The 21,753-nt window shown below is 42.7% G+C and overlaps 5 protein-coding genes across 5 annotated transcripts; 4 read left to right on the top strand and 1 right to left on the bottom strand.

Annotated features, from left to right (window-relative positions):
* Positions 1-273: 273 nt before the first annotated feature.
* Positions 274-1,200, top strand: EAF01_000147 (uncharacterized protein; the record flags this gene model as incomplete). Its single annotated transcript, XM_038908397.1, has 1 exon — positions 274-1,200. One exon carries the CDS (start codon positions 274-276, stop codon positions 1,198-1,200), a length of 927 nt encoding a protein of 308 aa, XP_038775303.1.
* A 1,179-nt stretch (positions 1,201-2,379) lies between these two features.
* EAF01_000146 (uncharacterized protein) lies at positions 2,380-3,750 on the top strand (the record flags this gene model as incomplete). Its single annotated transcript, XM_038908396.1, has 6 exons — positions 2,380-2,426; positions 2,486-2,561; positions 2,640-3,143; positions 3,198-3,271; positions 3,525-3,595; positions 3,650-3,750. The coding sequence occupies 6 exons, from the start codon at positions 2,380-2,382 to the stop codon at positions 3,748-3,750; spliced, it is 873 nt and encodes a 290-aa protein (XP_038775302.1).
* Positions 3,751-5,821: 2,071 nt separating this feature from the next.
* EAF01_000145 (uncharacterized protein) lies at positions 5,822-9,602 on the top strand (the record flags this gene model as incomplete). The annotated part of the gene is made up of 3 exons (XM_038908395.1): positions 5,822-6,092; positions 6,149-9,205; positions 9,265-9,602. 3 exons carry the CDS (start codon positions 5,822-5,824, stop codon positions 9,600-9,602), a joined length of 3,666 nt encoding a protein of 1,221 aa, XP_038775301.1.
* A 2,829-nt stretch (positions 9,603-12,431) lies between these two features.
* Positions 12,432-13,880, top strand: EAF01_000144 (uncharacterized protein; the record flags this gene model as incomplete). Its single annotated transcript, XM_038908394.1, has 1 exon — positions 12,432-13,880. The coding sequence occupies one exon, from the start codon at positions 12,432-12,434 to the stop codon at positions 13,878-13,880; it is 1,449 nt and encodes a 482-aa protein (XP_038775300.1).
* A 364-nt stretch (positions 13,881-14,244) lies between these two features.
* On the bottom strand, positions 14,245-20,363 carry EAF01_000143 (uncharacterized protein). The gene is made up of 4 exons (XM_038908393.1): positions 20,138-20,363; positions 19,949-20,065; positions 19,573-19,773; positions 14,245-19,522 (listed from the first exon to the last, which is right to left on the bottom strand). Exons 1-4 carry the CDS (start codon positions 20,204-20,206, stop codon positions 14,888-14,890), a joined length of 5,022 nt encoding a protein of 1,673 aa, XP_038775299.1. The 5' UTR covers positions 20,207-20,363; the 3' UTR covers positions 14,245-14,887.
* Between the last annotated feature and the right edge of the window lie 1,390 nt (positions 20,364-21,753).

Here is a 21,753-nt window from a genome sequence, read left to right as displayed (position 1 = left end):
TCTTAAATCATATCCCTTTGTCATATTCTTTGCAACTTGTGAGACTAAATTGGATCACACCATCGAGAAGATAATTGTGCCATTTATGATTGCTGGACTTTAGACATCACTTTCTTCTTTCAACTTTCAACTTGTCATCAACCATACAAAATCTACTCTTTTTTCTAAAATAAAAACAATATCTTAAGAGAGAGTTTGTTTACTTGTATTCCAATTGCAATTTCAACCCAATAAAAAGTTTTCTTCCTTCGCTCAACCGAAAAATATATCAAAATGGGTCTCCACCGCGAATCGTCTGCCTCGAATCTCGAGTCGGGATATGCTTCTGGAGCATCATCTCAAAGCTCTCTTCCTCAAATCGTCCTCACCAAACCCCACCTCAAGTTTATCAATGCATCACTCAACAATCTTCAACCGATGGAAATTCTCCGATGGGCTAAGATAACCTTCCCAAACCTCTACCAAACCACTGCTTTTGGAGTAACAGGTCTCGTCACACTTGATATGTTAAGCAAGCTCCAAAAGGAAACACCAGAGCTACCAAGCATCGATGCTATCTTCCTTGATACCTTGTATCACTTCAACGAAACACTCGAATTGGTTGAGAAGACCAAGAGCAGATATCCAAATGTAAACTTGCATGTTTATAAGCCAGAAGGTTGCCAAACTCTTGGAGATTTCGAGGGAAAGCATGGCAAGGAACTATGGAAGACCAACGCCGATTTGTATGATTGGGTTGCCAAGGTCGAACCCGCTCAACGAGCATACAATGAGTTGGATGTTGCTGCAGTCTTGACTGGCAGAAGAAGAAGTCAAGGTGCCAAGAGAGAGAGCTTGGACATCGTCGAGGTGGACGAAGCTGGTTTGATCAAGATCAACCCTTTGGCAGGATGGAGTTTCAAGGAGGTACAAAATTATATCAAGGAGAATGATGTTCCATACAACGACTTGTTGGATCGCGGATACAAGAGTGTTGGAGATTGGCATTCAACTGAGCCAGTAAAGGAAGGAGAGGACGAACGTGCTGGAAGATGGAAGGGCACTGAGAAGACCGAGTGCGGGATTCACAACAAACGATCAAAGTATGCACAATACTTGTACGAGATGGAACAAAAGAAACAACAAGAGGAACTGTCGGCAGCATTGGAAAAGGTTCAGATTAGGGAAGAGAAGATCGAAGATATTACTGTCGGAGTTTAAAGTTACCAGCACTTGCTGTCTTACTTGACACAGTTTCTTTTCTTTGCAATCTTCTCGTTCCATTATAGCACACCTTCCATGGTCGGAGTTCAGGGGGTACATGGTGGGATAAACACATGATTTATGAGCATTGGAGTTGCAGGCGCTTAGATAAAGGGAAATCATATGATACCTTACCCTAGTTCTTGTCTTACTTAGATCTTAGAGGCTCGTTTTTTGATGCTCGTCGTCAAAAATTTCAGTCTCGCTATTGTATATAGCGAAAACGACTTAATGGAAGTTACATTAATACAATCCAGACCCTTATTGTGATGTCGTTTTGACGTGTTTTCAAGTGAAAGATTGAAGTCGCTGATAACATATCGCCAACGAAATCCGGCATTGGTGTGACATGTGTGCTTGTCACACACAGTGATCCTCGTTGGATAATACTAGGTGATCATTATCTTGAAATATATTTCAAGAATTATCTCGTGTCCCGACGAGTTCCAAAGAACAACCAGAGGTAGTTTTGAGGACAAACTTCTTCAAGGCGCCTTTTCAAGAGGTCAAACGTATGAGCTGAGAAGAATTCTGATTACCAGGTGAGACAAGTCTGAACTTGTGTGTGCAATCCAATTCATATCTCATCATCACAATAGATCTGGAAGCTTATGAAACGAAGCCACTATCTGTGCTGATATTAGCGGTGAGGGGAATGTGGAGGAGCTGATTGTGAAATACTAGCAGGAGACTATGGTGCTCCCAGAACTGATATTGTCTAGTTCAAGACGCCGGGCCTTCAAATGTGGACGAAGTGAAGCTTGTTTTATCGCCCGAAGTGGTAGACTGGGGTAGCGTTCGACATTTTGGTAAGAAATGATAAAAATTGAGTTTGCGGCATTCGGCTCGGGCCACTGCGGGGAAAGCGGCCGCTGTCGCCACTCACGCGGGGGAGCTCAATGCCAAGGATGATGACGACACTGCTTTAGGAGCTTTTGCTACTGGAATTCTAGAAAGCATGGAAAAGAAAACATGGCATTTAGTTTCTGCGTACGTACCTACCTCTAACCTACGTAGTAGGTAGTAATTCTTCTGGTCAAGAATTTCTCCGTCCATTTTCTTCTTTTACAACCTCGTCGTATTCCTGTGATTGTACCCAAAGAGTTGCATACAATCAAAATCGATAAAATACCCAAAATGTCAAGCTCAATGGAAAAAGCAGGCGCCAAAGCCAAGGAGGTTGCGTAGGTTCATTCGGAGCATTACCCCTATGTTTGCAGTACTAATGGATTTCAAATAACAGAAAGGAAGACTTTGATAAAGCAAAGGAGTTGGCACGTTCAGCAGCAATCAGTGGAGCTTACCTCTACCCCATTAAAGTCCGTTGAATTCTAATTCATATATCTTTCTCTCTATTCTATCGTATCGGAAGCTAATCACAAGGTTGCCTCAAATAGGGAATCTTCTACTTTCTCTCGCACCGCACATTATGGAAACCCCTCTTGTCGAAACTCGTACCTACTCTGTCCTTATCCGTCATTGTTGTAGTTGTGATGTTCATGTTCACCTATCTACCACAACTTGCCATTCTCATTTTCACCGAGGGACCTCTTGCTGCAGTCTCTGCAGTCCTCTTGACCCTCTCTGAATCTAGCACAATTGTCACTATGCTTTCGAAGAATTTCCTCATTGCAGATGCTCTTGTTGACACATTTGATGGAGTGATGGTGGCAAAAGGTCAAACAGAAATCGTACAAGGTGGACGAGAAATCAAATCAGGAAAGCTCAGTGATCCAATGAGAAAGTTGGGTAAAGTTGTCAAAGGATATGGTGAAAAGTATAGCTTTGGAGGCTTAGTAAGATATGTGATGCATCTGCCATTGAATCTTATTCCAGTCGTTGGCACGGTAGTCTTTGTTGGTCTGCAAGGACGACAGAGAGGTGAAGGAGTTCATTCAAGAGTATTTTTCAATACCATTCTTTGACAAATCCATTCAAGCTGACAGAATGATTAGTATTTCCAATTGAAGGGATGGTCCAACGCCCAGAAAGAAGCATGGCTCAAGGAGCACTCGGGGGCATACACATCGTGAGTTTTTCTTCCAATGTCGCCTCGTTCGTTTTTCTACAATACCCCTCATTTTTGCAAGAGGTCAAACGCACGGCTTCGAGATCTGCATTGCATTTGTACCTGGCAAATGCAGTGCTCTACCAGTTTTCGCCCTTTTTCCTGCACGCACCGACTCTATAAATGCGTCTTTGGCAGGTATCATAAAGCTAGATGACACCACTTTTTGTCAAGATCTACCAGTACAGATTTTATCTAACTAACTTTCGCGTAGATTCGGAACTATCGCAACTCTTCTGGAACTTGTCCCTGTTGCATCTATCCTCTTCTCGTTCACCAACACTGGTAATTATCCCCGCTTTTAGCTCTACTCCTAGACCCATACTAATGATCTCTCAGTTGGCGCAGCATTGTGGGCTGCCGATATCGAAGGTAATGGCACAACTATGACTGAAATTTCTTCGCTTCAGGCGCAAAAAGAAGCTCTAAGGGCCGAGTAAAGCCCTTTCTGCAACCTTCCGAAATTGGCTACAAACGGTGCAACTTTCGGCCAGTCTTCGTACTCCTTCGTTAATTCGCTTGGAAGATCCCCTGTAGCACAACTGTTAATCTGTGCATGAATATCCTTGCGGTTTCTGGTTGTTGGTAACCATTCGTTTGTCTTCCTGTCGATCATTGACGGTGAATATGGCGTTGGTAAATTGGTAGCGATGGAGTGGAATCCAGGTATGGCTTGGCGAAAAATAAAGGATGTTAATTATTAATGATTTGCGTTTTTCTTTCCAATAAATTGAAATCAACAGATGATACCACAACGTGCATTATCTACTACAAATGTTCCAATATGAAGCCACATTATTAGGTACATCAATGTTACTTACACTGATAAGTACTTGTGTGTCAATTATTCCGTCAGCGGATTTCTCAGACATGATGCACAGCCAGAGATTTTTATCCTGGAATCCCTAGATTCTCGTCCATCGCGTAAAAATCTTTTGTACTCTTGCAAAATTTGAGTGACTTTGAATCCGGAGAACAGTAAATTGATCAGTACTATAGAGCTGCTGGTAGATTGCATTGCATCTGCCATCAACGGTGCGTTTGTTAATTCTGTTGATGGATGTCTTGACCAAGATATGCAACATGGCTGGTTGTTAGTAATACAAGCTGCTCTTGGAAACAGGCTTCAGAAGCTTATGTCAACTCGACTTCTTTGGGAATTTACAGCTGGAGACTCACATTGATAATGTTGGAATTGGGTGAAAAGGACATTTTCACATGCAGGAACAAGCTCACCAAGTCACGGAAAGGTGCATCCTCGCTTGTTGTGTTGTCCAACTTAATGGACGGGAATGCAATGCAGCCGACCGTTGCGTAACATTAGTATAATGGTCCTTTCCTAGTCGTTTGAATTTGAGAGACAATTTTCTATTGCAATCTTGGAGAAGTGGAAGAGTTTCCGCCTCCGAATCTCTCAAGGTAACTGTTATCCCGGGAACTTGCCATACGGTATGGTCACAACATTTGATGAAACGTAAGGGAGGAGATAAGTGGATAATGGGTCTGCTTTTGAGGTGTATAGTAGGTGAGCTGAGTATCTCCGAATGTCTTCGATGATGGGAAAATACATGGCAATGATGGAGTTTCCATGCAGACTTCCTCCTCCATGGGATGTTTTGATAGCAAATTGAATGGGTTTGATGTCAAAAATTTAAGTGCTAAATTCAAGTGCTAGTATGGATGAACCACATGAGGGAAATATGTGACGTCTTAATTGGAGGAAAATATGAAGAAAGAAGAAAAGCTGGATACTTGCTGCCTCTTGTCGCTTGCCTGCTTGCCCAGGTCCTGTGTGCTTACCTTAAGGTCGCCTCGTACCGTTGACCTTGGCTCTTTCCTTTCCTGGAGACGGGAAGTGGACCGAGTCGAATCGGAATCAAAGGAGTTACCGAAAAGAGTCCACTCAGCATTAGACATCTACTGTCTATCTAGGTAGGTACGAGGGAGGTAGGTACGTATCTGTATTAATGCATCATTGCATTCAAATTGAAACCTTGCTACTACTATTAGGTACTTTGATTGACAAGGCATTCTCATCTTTTCACCCTTTCACCTTAGTGCGCTTATCCTCTTTCTCTTCTTCTCTCATCCCATCTTTCCATATATTTCAACCTTTCACTTCCCATGCCACAATTTCTTTTTCGTCTCTTCTCATCTCGTCTCATCCTCTCCTCTTTACTCTCATAAATTCTCCTCCCATCCCATCTTCCTCGAGACTCAGCAGTTTGGAATTGACGTTCCGGTCTTCAATACTTCAATATATTGGAGAGACATCCTACAGTACAGATTAAGTTGTCCTACTTATCTGATTACAAGTTCCTTTTAATATCCGCTTTTTGCGAAATCACACTCGTTTGTCCTCCTCATCCAAAAAATCAAGTGATAGATCGATCTCAGGTATGAATCGCCTCCCAACATCTTTTCATACTTCACAGAAGTCTTCCTACTCCCTTAGAATCGATTGATTCTTCTTAGGTCGTCACTAATCATATCTTGTTCACATAGATCAAGATGAAGATCAATATTACCGCTAGACTTGCGTCCAGCGTCTTTCTTCTCGCCTTAGTTCCTGCAGCCCGAGCTCTTCCACAATGGCTTCAACCACACCTTCGTAATGCCAATGCGGATGTGTTTGCTCCTCGAGATTATACAATCTATGAGAGAGCAGAAGGTATTCAAGATCGCTATACACCATATGGATATGGACCTCAACCTACCTCCACCATAAACCCAGTCGCAACCGCTGATCCTGAGGGGACTTCATCATCCAGCACTAGAACTGGTCAGTTCATTGATCTTCCTTTTCAATCTTGATTAATTACATACTAATTGAACTAGGTTCTGCCACGGCTTCTGTCTCTGGTTCTTCTGTCAGTGGTATCCTTTCCACTGGTACTTCTCCTGTTAGTTTCTATACTGGTCCAGGATCGGTTGAACCTTCTGTTGTTACTTCTCCTACTGTTGCATACTCTACAATCACGATTCCAGTTTCTGCTACAGAAGGTTCTTCCACGGATTCGGCATCGGCGTCGGCTTCAAGCTATGATTCAGGAACTTCTGCTTCAGTAACAGGGGCCATATCATCGGAATATAGTGGAATTTCACCAACAATACCTGGAGCTAAAGATACTACTTCTTCAAATTCCGATATCAGCTTGCCAACATCATCTGGAGCACCATATACTGCTCCTTCAGGGTCTAGTGGTAATTCGCCAATAACATCGGCAAGTACACACGAACCATCTGGTATCACTACGTCAGAGCATTCTTCTACCACTCCAAGTGCAACCACTACTGATCACTGCAATCATGACAATTGTCTTCGCGAATTCATTCGATCTTCTTCCATCGTTGGCCCATTTTGTGCTACATATACTTTGTCAGAAAATACTGCCACTGCAGATCTTCCAACATATGTTTCTCAATGTCATGACTCGCCCTCAAGAATATCATCTGCATGTTCATGTTTGAATACTGGTGCCGCTACTACTTCAGGAACTGTCGGTAGCAGTACATCTTCGACACAAGCAGGAGCAGAAACTACATCCCCAATAAGTGGTGCACCGACTTCTTCTGGAGCTCAAAGTTCTTCATATTCATTACCTACAGGTCCAGAATCTTCTGCTAGCCAAAGTTCTTCTAACGCTAGTTCTGGAAGCTTAGGCTCTACGGTGACTAATACTCAAACCTACACCATTACACCTACCATCACTGTTCCCTCCGAAGGCCAGACAACTCAACCACCAGGAAGCGCATCAGGTGGCGAGTCAACAACCACTTCACCGGGAAGCGGGACGACAATCACTCCAAGTATGATAGGAAGTGAGATAACAGCTTCTCCATCCGGTGGAGAGACGATATCGACTCCACAAGGAGGTGAGACGACCCCTAACCCATCAGGTAGTGAGACAACAACCGCTCCTGCTCCCAACACAACTACTACCTCTGGAGATATAACCCCAAGCGAAAGCTCAAGTAATCCCAGCTACACTTCAGAGGTATCGAATACAGAGTCTGGAACGCCTCTGACCTCTACCGGCCCACCTCTCATGCCTGGAAATTCATCCACTCCTGTCGGTCCAATTAGCTCATCAACATATGTTTCAGCCAGTTCGTCATCTGCAGGACCATACACAAATACTTCAGCTTCTGCAACCGGTCCTGTGACTTCTGGAATCTCATCATTCACTCCATCTGGCGGCATATCAGCATCGGTACCTGGTAGCTCAAATGGTGGTAGTGCTCCTTATACAAATTCGACATCGGGATCATCTCCAACAAGTACAATCGCTTCTTCAGGCACTGCACCATTTACCAATCCTTATCAAACTGGAACTGGTCTTTCTAGTGGAAGTATCTCTGGCAGCATTTCAAGTCCGAGTGCATCAGCACCTTTATACACAAATTCGACTACTTTGGCTAGCTCAACTTACCTCGGTACTGCGCCATTATCTTCCGGCTCATCAGGAAGCATTATTTTGTCAACAGGAGCTCCATCATCCACTCCTCTATACTCACTCAACTCGACATCCCCCTCAAGTGGAGTTGTGGGACCTACAGGATCAAATGTATCTGGTGGTATTAGTCCCAGCTCGTCTGCCAGTGCCCCTTACCCGACGGGTAATAATGCTTCGATTACTACTGGTCCAACTGGTACAGGATCTGCACCAACATCCTCTTTATTAGGAACTGGTAGCTCGGGTTCTTCTGTCTCTGGTATCATTAGCTCTTCCGCTGAATCTATTTCTTACTATCCTTATGGAAATAGCACTTCGTATACAAATGGTCCAACTGGATCTGTAATAGGAAGTTCAAGCGCTGTATCAGGTGGTGTCCAATCAAGTACCGGTGTTTCAAGCGTAGGAAGCTACCCATCTTCTTCTAATGTATCAGGTGGAATCACTTCATCGCTTCCGTCCTCTGCTCCATATCCAATCTCCAACAGTACAGTAACGGCAGGACCAACTAATCCAGGTACTTCAGTATCTGGTGACCTCACTTCTGTTACTTCTGCACCACTCGGCACAGGAAGCTCACCATCATCAAGCGTTTCAGGCGGTATTAGCACTTCGCCGGTATCTTCCCAACCATACCAACCTTATCCCTATGGAAATTATACCCTTCCGCCACTAGGCACAGGTACAGGAGGTGCAGCTACATCCACGCTTTTCGGGTCCGGAAGTTCACCATCAAGCACCGGCACAGCGCCTCTAGGGACAGGAAGTTCAAGCGCTAATTCAGGATCACCTTCATCAGTTCCATACCCAACTCCGTCCAATGGAACTTTGACTAGTGGACCAACCGCACCGACAGGAACCTCGCCAATATCCAGCAGTGATTCTGGCCAATCTTCATCGGCTCCATATCCAACTTCAGGAAACGGCACTTTGACGAGTGGACCAACTGGAACCACACCTGTCTTGAGCACTGGCACAGCACCTTTAGGAACAGGAAGTTCAAGTACTGATTCTGGCTTATCATCGTCAGCTCCATATCCAACTTCAGGAAACAGCACTTTGACCAGTGGACCAACTGGAACCACACCTGCCTTGAGCACTGGCACAGCACCTTTAGGAACAGGAAGTTCAAGTACTGATTCTGGCTTATCATCGTCAGCTCCATATCCAAGCTCTTCAAACGGGACCTTGACTAGTGGACCAACTGGACCATCAGGAACTTCACCAGTCTCAAGCTCGTACCAATCATCTGTCTCTGGCAGCCCTACCAGTATTGGTAATGCAAGTTCGGTGAATCCGGCCTCATCTGCTAGTACTTACGATCCTAATGGATCTACTTCCAGTCAAGTATCCGTAGGGGCCTCGATATCATCGTATTCAGCAACAGGTCCATTTAATACCAGCACTGGAGCTTCTCCTACTACGCCTTTGTCCTCAGGTAAGCTAAAATAAATAAAGATCCAAATATTTTGGAATTTTGCTGATATTATTTTGAAGGTGACTCTGGTACATCGATCACGTTGGTAACGTCGACACCATCTACGTTTGTAACTTCGGTCTCGACTGGTACATATGCTGGGACCAATTCTTCTTCCATCATCTCATCGGCGTTAACTTCTGACTCTGGTTCTTCAATCTCATCCACGGATTCTTCAAGTGCTGTACCTTCTACAAATGCTCCCACTCCAACCAGTACCTATTCTCCACCACCAACTTATGCTCCCCCACCTCCACCATACTACGCGCCACCTCCACCAAATTATTATGGCTGGGGATCTTGGAGCAGAAAGCATCAGAATAGAGATGTCGGCAGTGTTCGCCGTTGGTTCTGGTAAGAATTGAGTACAATACATCGAGCGTTAAGCTCAAACACAAATTTTCGCTTCTAGACTTGCTTTCATTTTGACATTTTGATTGTATTTTCAATCGAAACACATGTGTTCTTTCACTATCTTAATTTCCCTTTTTTTTTTTACGAACTTTTTCTCCAATGTATGGATGAAGGAAGGCAAGATTCAAAATGACTATCATGTCAATTAATGCATAACAACTTCATTTACTGTTTGGTGCTTTTATGACCCAAACAAAAATGAGCTGTGAAAGAAGTTAGTTGTTTAGCAAGGTTGTATGAAATAGCTACATGAAGAAAAAGAAATAACATATCAAATCAATGTTCTTGTTTTATTGATGTTTGGTATGTGAGATATAAGTTCGGATGCAGTGAACTATCGCTTCAATAAATGATGAAATATCTTTTTCATTTGAGTGATACTAGCAGTGATGGAATCATACATATTCTCTCTATGCTCGCTCTTTGCTTAGGTACCTAGGTATTCTTCAAAATCTTAACGAACACAATATTGATTGAATACATTTCCTTCTATTTTCTATTTTACTTGTAACGTGGTTTATCATCGAATAGCCTATATCATCGAATGGCCCATTTTCATTTCAATTTACACCTATTTCTTTCAATATATATTTTATTAATAATCTATAATGAATTCGAATAATCAAGAAGCTTGTATACTCTTTACTATCAAAACTATTTATAAAGATAAAAAATTAAGTATTCAAAAAACTATTATACTTTATAATATTCCTTGTACAATTCTTCAATATAGAATGAAAGGTTTATCTTTTTGTATAGAAACTCAAACAAATTATTATAAGATTATAGAATTAAAAAAAGAAATAATTGTTCAATATATACTTGATATAGATTTAAAAGGATTTTTATTTAAATTAAAGAATGTAGAAAATATAGCAAATAATATTCTCAAATCGAAGGGTATGAAATATATTGAAAAGCTTTAGATATATTGATTTGTAAAGCATCAAATCGAATTAAAGATATGTTTTAATTATATTTATAACTTTCAAAAAGTTTTTTATAAGGATTCTAAACTTCTTGAAGAGTGGTTTCAATTAATTACAAATATATGAACGAAATACAATATTTTGAATAGAGATTTCTACAATTTTAATAAAACAGGCTTTATAATGAGGATTATATATACAACAATAATAATAACTAGTGCTGAACGAAATAGTAGAAGTAAAACAGTACAGTCAGATAATCGAGAATAGGCTATAGTAATAATATACGGAAATGGAGAGGGTGAAATTATTCCCTTATTTCTAGTAGTTCAAGAACAAGTTTATCTCTCTAATTGATATACCGAAACGAATCTTTTTGTAGAATGGGCTATTAAATCTATATCTAATAAATGAACGAATAATGAGACGGGTTTAGAATAGTTGAAACACTTCAATAAGTATACTAAGAATTGAAGAAAGGGCAAATATCGAATGTTAATACTGAATAGGTATGAAAGTTACGAATCAATAGTTTTTTAAATATACTGTAAAGAGAACGATATTATATATTTACGTTTATCATTGTATTCAAATTATTTAACTCAATTACTTGATGTTAGCTATTTTAGCAATCTAAAACATTCATATGATAATCAAATTGATAGATTTATTAAGGTATATATCAATTATATTTCGAAGGTTGAATTCTTTATAGCTTTTAAAACTATATATAAGGAATCAATCATCTCTCAGAATATAAAATCAGAATTCCAAAGAACAGGTTTAATCTTATTTAATCCTGAAACTGTACTCTTGAAATTAGATATTCAAATTCGTATATCTACCCCCCCCCCCTCTTTCAATCTAAATTAATAAATCTCTTAAACCCCTTGTAACCCAACAAAAGCTTTTTCTCAATCAATATTAGTTAAATCTTGAATAACTTATTATCAATCAAGCTCTCCTACACCTATATTCAAAACTATACTAATTTTAATTAAAGGTACAAAGAAATTAACTCATAAGAATACACTTTTAAGTGTAAAGAATTATATACTTTAAATAACAAATAAAGTATTAAGCAAACATTAATGTACAAAAAAAACTCAATTATATTAAAGAGAAGTATTTATTAAATAAAAGGCTCTTGATATATTATCTCAATAAGAGATTGATATTCAGATTTAATATGATGAATATTAAAAAGGAGGGAATTCTAATAAAGAAGTATCTTCTAATCAATATTATAGTAAATACGGAAAGATAGAATATAATACAAGAACCTATTAAAATAATATAATAGATCCTAGATTATTAGATTCTTAATAGTTTCAATCAATTGATTCAATTATTGTTGAATAATATAGGTTTGAAAGTGTAAATTGAGGTGAAAGTAGGCCACTCGATGATATAAGCCACTCGATGATAAACCACGTTATATAAGCGATTATAATTTTGTTTCATTCCATTTCCTATCGAAGCGCCGTCACCGCTGTTCATCGTATTCTGATAGACCTTGGAAATTTATGATGATCACATATCCATATCCATATATTTGGTAGTCTCGAGATAGTCAGAAGGATAGTCAGGTACATTGGGCTCATTGGGTTGCATTTTACCGGGCTGACCTCGGATCAAATAATATTAAAAGTTAGTGCTGGAAATACAAAAACACTAAATACCCCTCCGCACAAATGAAAGGCTGCCTCTTACCCCCACTTCTTACAATCAATCCCTCGCAGAACGAACTAATAAGTTGATTCAAAACTACAACTTCTCAACTAAGGGTCAAATATTTACCTAGGGAGAGGAAATATATTCAAGGCCTCTAAAATTTGAACAAGATGGCCGAAAATGAAGCATCAGCAAGAACTGGGCGTCCCAGCTTAGGCAATAATGCCCGCAGTCGTTCCTATCTTCAAGAACATCAACAATATCGTCCTCCACAACAAGATGGTCATCACGGTATAGATAGCATAGTTGAAGGTATTCAAGGTAGTGCGCTTTCATCTCCTACCAAATCCTTCACTCAATTCAATGGAGTTCCTTCTCCACAACATCCTCCCAAGATTGTCGACAGCGGGCTCAATCATACCTTGTCGCACGCAAACTGTCAACCTGCGCCAAATACAAGTTCCGACCGAATGATCGCAACTCTTATTTACAAAACCAGATCTCCTCGTGTTTCAGTCACCGATTATCCACCCGATCGTTCTCCCTCACCAGCTTCCTCTCCTTCCAGATCCTCGGTGACATCTACTTCCCGCGCCATCCCGCCCAATCTTGCTCCTGTCCGCACACTCTCCAACTTCCCTCTCGAGCCACCACCACCCGATCCAGAACCGCTCGATCATCTCTACGGAAGCTACATCTCGCAGCTGTGCCTTACATCCTTCCTCCACCTCATTCAATCTCTGCCGAGCCGCTCCGGTTCCGATTTCCTCTCTTCCTCCCACCGCTGTCTCGACAACCCCGAACATCCATCCATCGTCGAACTCACCTTCTCTCCCATCCCCGATCCCACATATCTTGACCTCCAAGATTTGCGCAAACACGAACTTCTCTATCGCTTTGAGCGCGAATGGAATGTCGATGTCATTCTTCAACATGACACCGTCCTTCGACGCTATCCACGTCTTGTGGTTTTCGATATGGATTCTACACTTATCGAACAAGAAGTTATCGATTTAATCGCTGCTTCTATCGGAGTCGAAGATGCCGTTTCTGCCATTACCGCACGCGCAATGAATGGCGAATTGGATTTCTCAGCCTCGCTTCGTGAACGCGCAAATTTGTTGAAAGGTGTCGATGCAGATATCTTTACGAAATTGAGAAGTGTGATTAGACCTACCAAAGGTGCTGCAGAGCTCATTCGCGCATTGAAGAGAATGGGTGTGAAAACTGCAGTTTTGTCGGGAGGATTCATCCCCTTGACACAATGGCTCGCGGATCACTTGGGAATCGATTACGCCTTTGCAAATACGCTCGAATCGGATCCGAGCACCAATCAATTAACGGGCGAAGTTCTCGGTTCTATTGTTAACGCGGAAAAGAAACGCGATTTGCTCCTGGAGATTGCGAAGAAGGAAAATGTGGCGCTGGATCAGGTTGTCGCGATGGGCGATGGCGCAAATGATTTGTTGATGATGGGAGTTGCGGGGTTGGGCGTGGCGTGGAATGCTAAACCTGTGGTGCAGATGGAGGCTCAGGCTAGGTTGAATGGGGAAAGTATGTTGGATCTTCTGCATATTTTTGGGTTGACGGCGGAGGAGATTAAGATTTTGATTTCGTAGGGGAGGTAGAGATAGGAAGGGAGGAAGAGAGAAAATGAATGCCTCCTGTTGAACGCAGAATGGGCAGATGGGAGTAGATGATGATTTGATGAAGCTAGAGGATTAGTTAGTTGTATGGGAAGGAGAAGTAGTGGATTCGCATATCCTTTTTTCTTTCTTGGTCGGTCTACAACGTGGGTATCGTTCAGCATAAGGGAGCACGAAATCCAGATATCATATGAGTGACGAATACTAGATTAACTTACAAAATAACCTTTTTCCTTTTTTTATTCTCCCGTTTTTTTTCTGGTGTCAAGGATCAATTGTAATTGTAATTGAAAACGTAAATGCAAATGTGACAATAAAATTATCGCTATGGTGATGATGATGCACGATTTTTCCATGTATTAAAATTAACTAAACTACGAGTATAGTCATCCCCAAACTAATAAGTAAATCCAAACCCAAATCCAAATCCGAATCCGAATCCAACTCCAAACCAAAACCCCAATCAAAAGTCCAAACCCCGAGAAACCGAGAAAAAACAAATTCAAATTCCAAATACACACACACACACACACTCTCTCTCTCTCTCTCTCGACTAACTATCCTCCGTAACCCAGATACCTATCCGTGATCCAGATACCTAGATACCCAGAGACCTATCTGTATGTATGTACCAAGCCAGCAGAGAGCCACGCCATACATATGGAGATAGATACATACATACATAACCCCCAAAAGAAATCGAACCGCGATTAAAAACTATTGAATAGAATAGTGATGAATATATACAATTATTATCTTTCTCTCTCTCTCTCTCTCTCTCTCTTTCACTCCTACCTCGATGTTCCGTTGTTTCTGTGATCGCTTTTTCTCCTCTCTTTCTGTATTATTTAAGCTATGACAATTTTCCCTTTCTCTACAGTACCTAATTACTTCTATCATTCAATTCAGTGTTATTCTTCCTTCTCTTCATTCCCTTCTCTCCTGCCATTCCTCTATTCCCATCCCATCCCATCCTCTCCTCACAAAATCCCAAACTCCCTCTCCCACTCTCTCCTACTCCTCTCCTCCTCCTCCCTCCTCGCCCTCTCACCCTTCTCCAACGTCTCCAACTCGGGTAGTATCAGTTTCTTCAACAGGGTTTCCGTTTCCGAGGGTGAAGGCGAGGGTAGCGGTTGGGTGAGATACGCTGCTTGAGGAATTTGGGTGGAGAGTCTACCTCTCTCTCCTCTTTCCCAATCTTGTAGATGGCGCGGGGGTTGCGGGTTGGAATTGGAATTTGAGCGGGAGAGGGGGAGGGAGTGGGGGAATGCGGGGAGTTCGGCGGGGTAGAAGGGAGGAGATTGGTGGGTGGAGGAGTGGGGGGCGGTGGTGAAGGTGAAGGAGTGTTTGGGGTTGGAGTTAGGGTCCACGGCGGAGATGGGCGCGTGCTGGTGTTGGTGTTGATGTTGATGTTGGTTGTAGTTTGAGGGACCGAAGACGGGTGCGAGGGAAGGGATTGGGTGGCTGGTGAGTGGATGGCTGGTGAGGGGATGGCTGGTAATGGGGACGTTGTGGATGCTGCGAGCGGCGGATGTGGTCATGGGAACGTTGTGGATACTGCGCGCTGTGTCGTCAAGAGAGTGATAGGATGAACCGGTATTGATTCGTTGGAGAGTGGGTGTTGAAAGGGATTGTTCGAATTGCGCAAATTGGGAGTAAGGGTTGTTAGGGTTGTGGTTTCCGTTGAAGCGAGAATGCTGGTAAGGTGGTGAAGGGGCTCTAGCGATGGGAGTTGGAATTGTGGGAGTAGATAAAGGACGTTCGCGATCTTCTGGCAGTGGTGGGAATTGGCTGTAGACGTTGTGATTACTGGTTGAGGAGCCTGAGGGTTGACTGTGAGGTGATTCGCCACGTGAAAAGTCTAATGACATGCGTGGATCGCGCGAGTAGTCTAGTGAGGTACGAGGTGGGAAGATAGTGCCAAAAGAACCTTCAGAGTGGGACCATGGGTTGTTAGGGCTGGATGGGAGCGTACTGTTATTGAGGCTCGATCGAGGTATAGCAGTTGGTAGAGAAGACATTGAGGGTGTCACATCTCGATTGGCAAACTTAAATCCTTTCCAAGTCTGATTATCAAATTCATGAGGTAAGATTCTCATCTCATGTTTGTCCTCTGCTTCTGGTGATAGATCGAGAGGTGGAGTGGGAACAGGGTCTAAAGGAACATCTTGAGCTTTCCCTTTATTCTTCTGCGTGTACGACGACGATGGTAACTGTTCCCGGGGTAGTTCCTCTCGTTGATGGCTGGGAGGTTTTCTTTCCATCCACCAGAGGCCTCTATCACTCTTTTGCTTTGCAAGAGGTGCATTTGAGTTCATTTCTCCTTCCTTCTGCTGATCAATGTGTGGTGCCTTCTGTGCCTTGCCATTGGTTTCCTTTGCCTCTTTCGACGGAGCATCATCAATCTTTGGAACCGAGGGGTGTCTGTGATGTCCTTTTTCCAATTTTTCCTTCACCGGAGATTCATCGCGACTTGGGAGTGGCTCTTGATTTGTGCTCTCATTCATCTTCGACTTCTCGTGCCTTTGACCTTTTGCGCTCTTATGACTCTTATGACTTTTATGAGACTCCGTTCGCTTGAGTCCCTCGAGCTCTGGAGCTATCATTTTTCTGATTGCATCATCGACTGCCGAAAGGGCTCTTTCACCATTCACCAATACTTCTTTGCCAGCATGCTTTTTCTCCAAGGAGATGGGAGCATTGGGTTCCATATCACGACCGGAAGATACTTTTGCGGCATCTTTATCTTCTGCATCTCGTTTGGGCTTTTCCTTTTCCTCGTCTTTGCGTTTCTTTTCTTTTTGGCCTTTCCTTAATTTCCTCAAAGCTTCCATCTCCTCTTCCTCCTCCTCCTTTTTCTTCAGTGCTTCAGCTTCCTTCTTGATAGCATCCTCAACCGCTTCAAATGCTTTCTTTGTGCTGCTTTTACCTTTGCTATGCTTAACTGATTCAGTCCTTCCTACACTCTTTTCATCACTGTCCCAAGGAACTCTGCCAGAACCATCCGAATTCTTTCGTGTCATCTCTGGCTCCTTCTTTAACTCTTCCATTTCGGGTATGATCAATTTCTTGATAGCCTCTTCTACTGCAGCCAGTGCCTTTTTATCCCCAACCTTTTCTTCTCTACGCTTCGATTGTGGACTTCCTACCGAGCTCATTTTCCCAGGAGTCTTTGGCTCCCAATCGCCATCTCTTTCAGTTATATGAGAAAGTCTGTTAGGAATATGTTCCACTGGTCGCTCTGGGCGTCTTGTGGCTTGATGAATTTCCATCTCCTCTTGTAATTTTTCATATGTCTTAAGTGCTTGTAATGTCAATGGACCGACATCTGTTCTTGAAGCGAGATCGAGACTTTTACGAGGTGGTGTGACTTGTTCTGGCAAAACACGCTCAACGACTTCTTGCGGTATACCCTTCTCCAAAACCTGTAAAGTGAAGGGGTCCACATCTTTGACCTTTGTAGGTTCAGGGCTAGTAGGCTCTAATGTGGTTTCGGCGTTAGGTCTTGGCAGAGCATGCTCGGCCAGCTTTTGCTGCATTCCGCGCCTCTCCCAATCAAGCAGAGCCGTAGGCTCCGACTCTTTCGACTTTATGGGCTCGTGTTTACTCTGAGATCTGTACGATTTGGGTTCAAGCGTGATTTGATCCGGATCAAGAACTTTCTCGGGTGGCTTGTTTTCCTTCTCTCTGCTATCTTGACGTAATGCGATATCTCCATCAATCATACTTTGCCGTGGAAGATTCCAAGGAGCATCATCTCCTGCGTCAAGAAATTCTTGTAGAAAATCTACCGACCCACGATCTCCCCTACCGAATCCATCTTCATCACCGCCACTCAAGGCACTTTCGTATTCCTCGTGGGTCGACTCGTCTATTTCATCACTCGCAACAACGCTCTCTGGTGGCGATAGTACCCCGCTAGCGATAGTTTTAAATGAAGCAATGCTCTTCTCATCTTTGAATCTTGAATGAGACGCATTGGACTTCGGCTTGACTAATCCTGGCGGTGGACGAGGTATGGAAACATCAAAAGGCATATCGCCATTTTCGTGGTGGATGGGTGATGTTGGGTCAACAGAATGGTTAGGATGAGTTTCGTGAGGGCGTTTCGTTGAGTTTTCCGGTCTCGCGATGTGAGTAGCCTCGAGCTCTTGATATTGTCGCTCATGTAGTAGATCTGGAGGCCCTCTTGCTCTCGAGCCCTCTCGTCCTCTAGGCGTTTGGGATGTCTCAGATTTGACGCCTCCAACCCAAGCAGCTACATCCCCAATAATACGTCCTCTATCTTCCTTCTCATCTGTCTCGCCCATGGGAATAACTTGGATTCCACCTATAGTGATTGGTTGGCCATCCCTAAGCAATCTCGTCCTTTCTCTTTCTTCGTGCTCATACCGGCCCAGCTCCTCCCAGGCTCTTCTCGCTTCCTCCTTTATCACCTGGCTTTCCTTCTTGACTTCCTTCATATCCCTTTCCATAAGCTCTCTATATGTGTTTCTCTCTTGTAAAAACTCAAGTTCTTTCTTTTGAGCGTCATCACGCGCATCTTGAACTTTTGCTTCAAGACGAACTTTCTCCTTTTGAAAATGGGTTTCCCAATCTTTCATTGTTTGTTGTTTTTGTTTGTGCAGAGCTTGTTCAATTTGTTGAATGAGAGGTAGCGGGGGTGGGATTTGAAGCGTATCGGAATCCGGTCTACCTCGGAATTCCTTCGGGGGCTGCTGTTTCGAAACTTCCACGCCCAACTTTTCAGATATTTGGGATAGAAGATTTCTAGATTCTACAAATGCCACGAAAGATACTGCTAAATTCTCTGGGAGCATGTCCCAGATCAACACTGGCAAAGAGAGGAGGATGATGGTGGAATGGCTCGCAAATACTCCTTCCACAAGGGCAAATTGTGCCAACGCTGGGAATTGCTTGATCCATTTGTGCCAAGCTTCTACATCCACCAATTGATTTTCTTCTAATGCAATGGATATGAGCACGTGTGGTACCGCTAATTTCCCCTCAGGTGTCAGTCCATGCAAATTTTCTGGAGAGTAAATATCTTCCGCAATTCCTGGAGACAAGGTACCAGCCCAGCTATTGCCTGGAGTTGTGCGTCGGCATATCTCAATACTTAGTGATTTAGGATCCTCGGAAGCGAGTATGTAGATGGGGGTCTTCTTATTCTCCTGTTTGTGTGGATCGCTATGTTGACTTTCCTTGAGCTTTTCGTGCTTAAGGACAGAAAGGATTTCACTATGAAGCATAGCCGCTGAAAACGAAGGCCGGTGCATCCAGTCATCCAAGACGTGAAGAAGGGCATTAGTGAATGAATGACGACCTGGACCTGGTGCCCATGTTTCAAAATCGCTGGCAGCAATCGTTTCGATGACACCAGGTCCATCTGAGGGTGCTGCACCTGGAGCAGAACAACAATCCAATAGGTAAAGCACATCCGACTTTGACTCTTCGAAAACACTTTGAATGGCGGACCAGCGCACAGAAGCATGGGAAATGTCTTGAGTACAAGACCAGGTAGTTTGTCGAGAATTGTTAATGACCGCATGACCTCCATAGTAAATGATGATGAGATTATCTTCCGTTCCATGCTTTTCTATGTAGTTTACTGCCTATTGCATGTCAGGGTGATGTCAAGTGGTAATGAAAGAAGATTACTTACCTGTAACATAAGTTTATTATGTGAATGTGTCGACGGGATCGTCCAAGTATCGGTAGTGAAGCCATAGCATATCTCGAACATAGAACGCAGAGCATTGAACTCTGGTTGAGCGTCTATATCACTGTCCTCCCACTTTATCAAGACAACTAAAACTTCGGCATAACGTGACCGGCCACGATTGGGAAAAGCCCTCGCAGCAGCCTTTATTGGATTTTAGCATTTTGCATATGTAGTAGATAAGATATGAAAAGTTATTGGTGTACGAGTACAGAAGTGACAAGGCATGAAAGGAAAGGAAAGGACCTGCGTAACAAGCAAAAAGGAAACATGATGGTCTGTGATACGAATTCTTATAGATGGGATTTTTTTTTTTTACCTCTTCGACCCTCACTGCAAAAGTCTCGAGCTCTTTCATGTGATACCTTGCGCGCGAGATATCATGCGTGTTTGTGGAGATTGATGATGGCGGTGAACTATTGTATTGATATTGAATCTGTACCGTAACAATTAGATCAAGTCAGAATGGATATATACAAAAATCGATGATATAAGAGTGAAGCCTCACCTCGTCACTCAATAACTCTGGAGTGTTGGGTGTTTGTGTATCCTGGGCTGAATCAGACATCTGGTCCATAGTGTTTCGAGGACGTGACTGAGGTGCATCAAGCACATGTACCCCTGTGAAGATATTTGTATTATCACTTTGTATGGTTTCTGTAACAAAAGACAGTGAGTGGATTTAAAGACTGGATGAATTCTCGATTTCGAACTCTAGAGCTGCATTCATTAGGTAGGCAAGTTACACGTACGAAGTATGATTGATTACGGAAATGCATGCCGTGAAAGGCGAAAGAAAAGAAAGAATATGAATGATAGGTTGGATTAAGCAAGAGGCAAGCTAAAAGGCAGAGACAAGAACATTGGGGGACAAATCGCATACAACACATGCAGAAAAAACATTCCCCTGTCAGAAGTTGACATGTCAACAGGGTTCATCATGAGCATCAACCAACAAAGCAAATTGAATTGGAACAAGTCGAGCAAGTTGAGCAAGTTGAGCAAGTCTATGTGACTGGCATGACTGGGGAATACGGTTCGTGCTTGGAACGCCATAGCCTCTTTTGATCAGATTGTCATACCGAATGAACATAACTTTGAATGGAGTGGATATGGATGAATCTTCATAAGTGGGTAGATGTCATTTTTGTGTGTGAAGGTCGAGGGGGGAGAGAGGTGTTCGGGGTGGCACTGGCATGAGAGGGCCAGAATGCGGCCACCAGTTCCCTTCATTTTGATAAGATCGGGTATAGTGATAACTGATATGGAGAACTTTGTTGCTTTATAGCTATCTTTTGACTCAAAGTTGGGCGAAAGGGTTCTTCACCGTTCCTTTCGAGAATCCAGATGAACCAATGATGAAAAAGTGTTATTAAGGCGGTGAAGTTTGGTGTGTACTTAGTATGGATGTGTATGTATGTGTATGAGTATGTATATGTGTGTATATATGTGTGCGTATGTTTAGATATGCCTAGGTAGATATCGAATTCAATACTGTAATAATAAATTGATAACTCTTATTTCATCCATACTCCGTAGATGAGAGACCTAAGACGATAGATTCCCCATTAGAAGCCAGTGGAAACCTCTGTAAGTCTTCTGAAGTTCTGAGTCTTCTCTTTCCCCACTGATGCCGATAAGAGTGGAAAGGATTTCAATTTCAATCCGATTTGCAGAAGGGCCAACTCCCCACAGAGGGACATCTAACATCATGGATGATTGCTGCTGCTGCGTACCAAGTACCAATATCGGACTCCATCTAATTAAGCTTCCCGTCGGTATAAGAGATGATCTTATACACTGTATGTATATACGGAATATATATCTACCTAGGGTTACGTGGGAATAGATCATGGACGATATACTGGTGAATAAGAATTAATGTTGTGCATACTGTACATTGCCATACAAAGCAATGGTACTCTGCATACTTCGTCTGGATTGTATGGAGTGAGCAAGGTTGTAGGGGATACGGACGGAGTACAGAGCCAAAATATAAATTGATTCTATGGATCCGAGATGATAATCGGAAATTATTGAGGAATGGATGCCCCAGCCATTCATTTTCTTTTCCTTTCTCTTCCCATCAATCTTTTCTTTTGCTCTGCGGTCTGCGGTCTGCTG

This window comes from Botrytis porri, assembly GCF_014898465.1.
Source record: "Botrytis porri strain MUCL 3234 chromosome Unknown BPOR_001, whole genome shotgun sequence".
Classification (NCBI taxonomy): Eukaryota; Fungi; Ascomycota; class Leotiomycetes; order Helotiales; family Sclerotiniaceae; genus Botrytis; species Botrytis porri.
This window is presented reverse-complemented; position numbering and strand designations above follow the sequence as displayed.

What these genes read in the sequence shown, in the direction of transcription:
- EAF01_000143 (XM_038908393.1), bottom strand. Translation starts at nt 20,206, where the DNA reads ATGGACCAGATGTCTGATTCAGCCCAGGATACACAAACACCCAACACT. An exon ending in TTGCAGTGAGGGTCGAAGAG is followed by an intron (nt 19,774 to 19,948) that starts GTAAAAAAAAAA and finishes AATCCAATAAAG; the next exon opens with GCTGCTGCGAGGGCTTTTCC. An exon ending in ATAATAAACTTATGTTACAG is followed by an intron (nt 19,523 to 19,572) that starts GTAAGTAATCTT and finishes GACATGCAATAG; the next exon opens with GCAGTAAACTACATAGAAAA.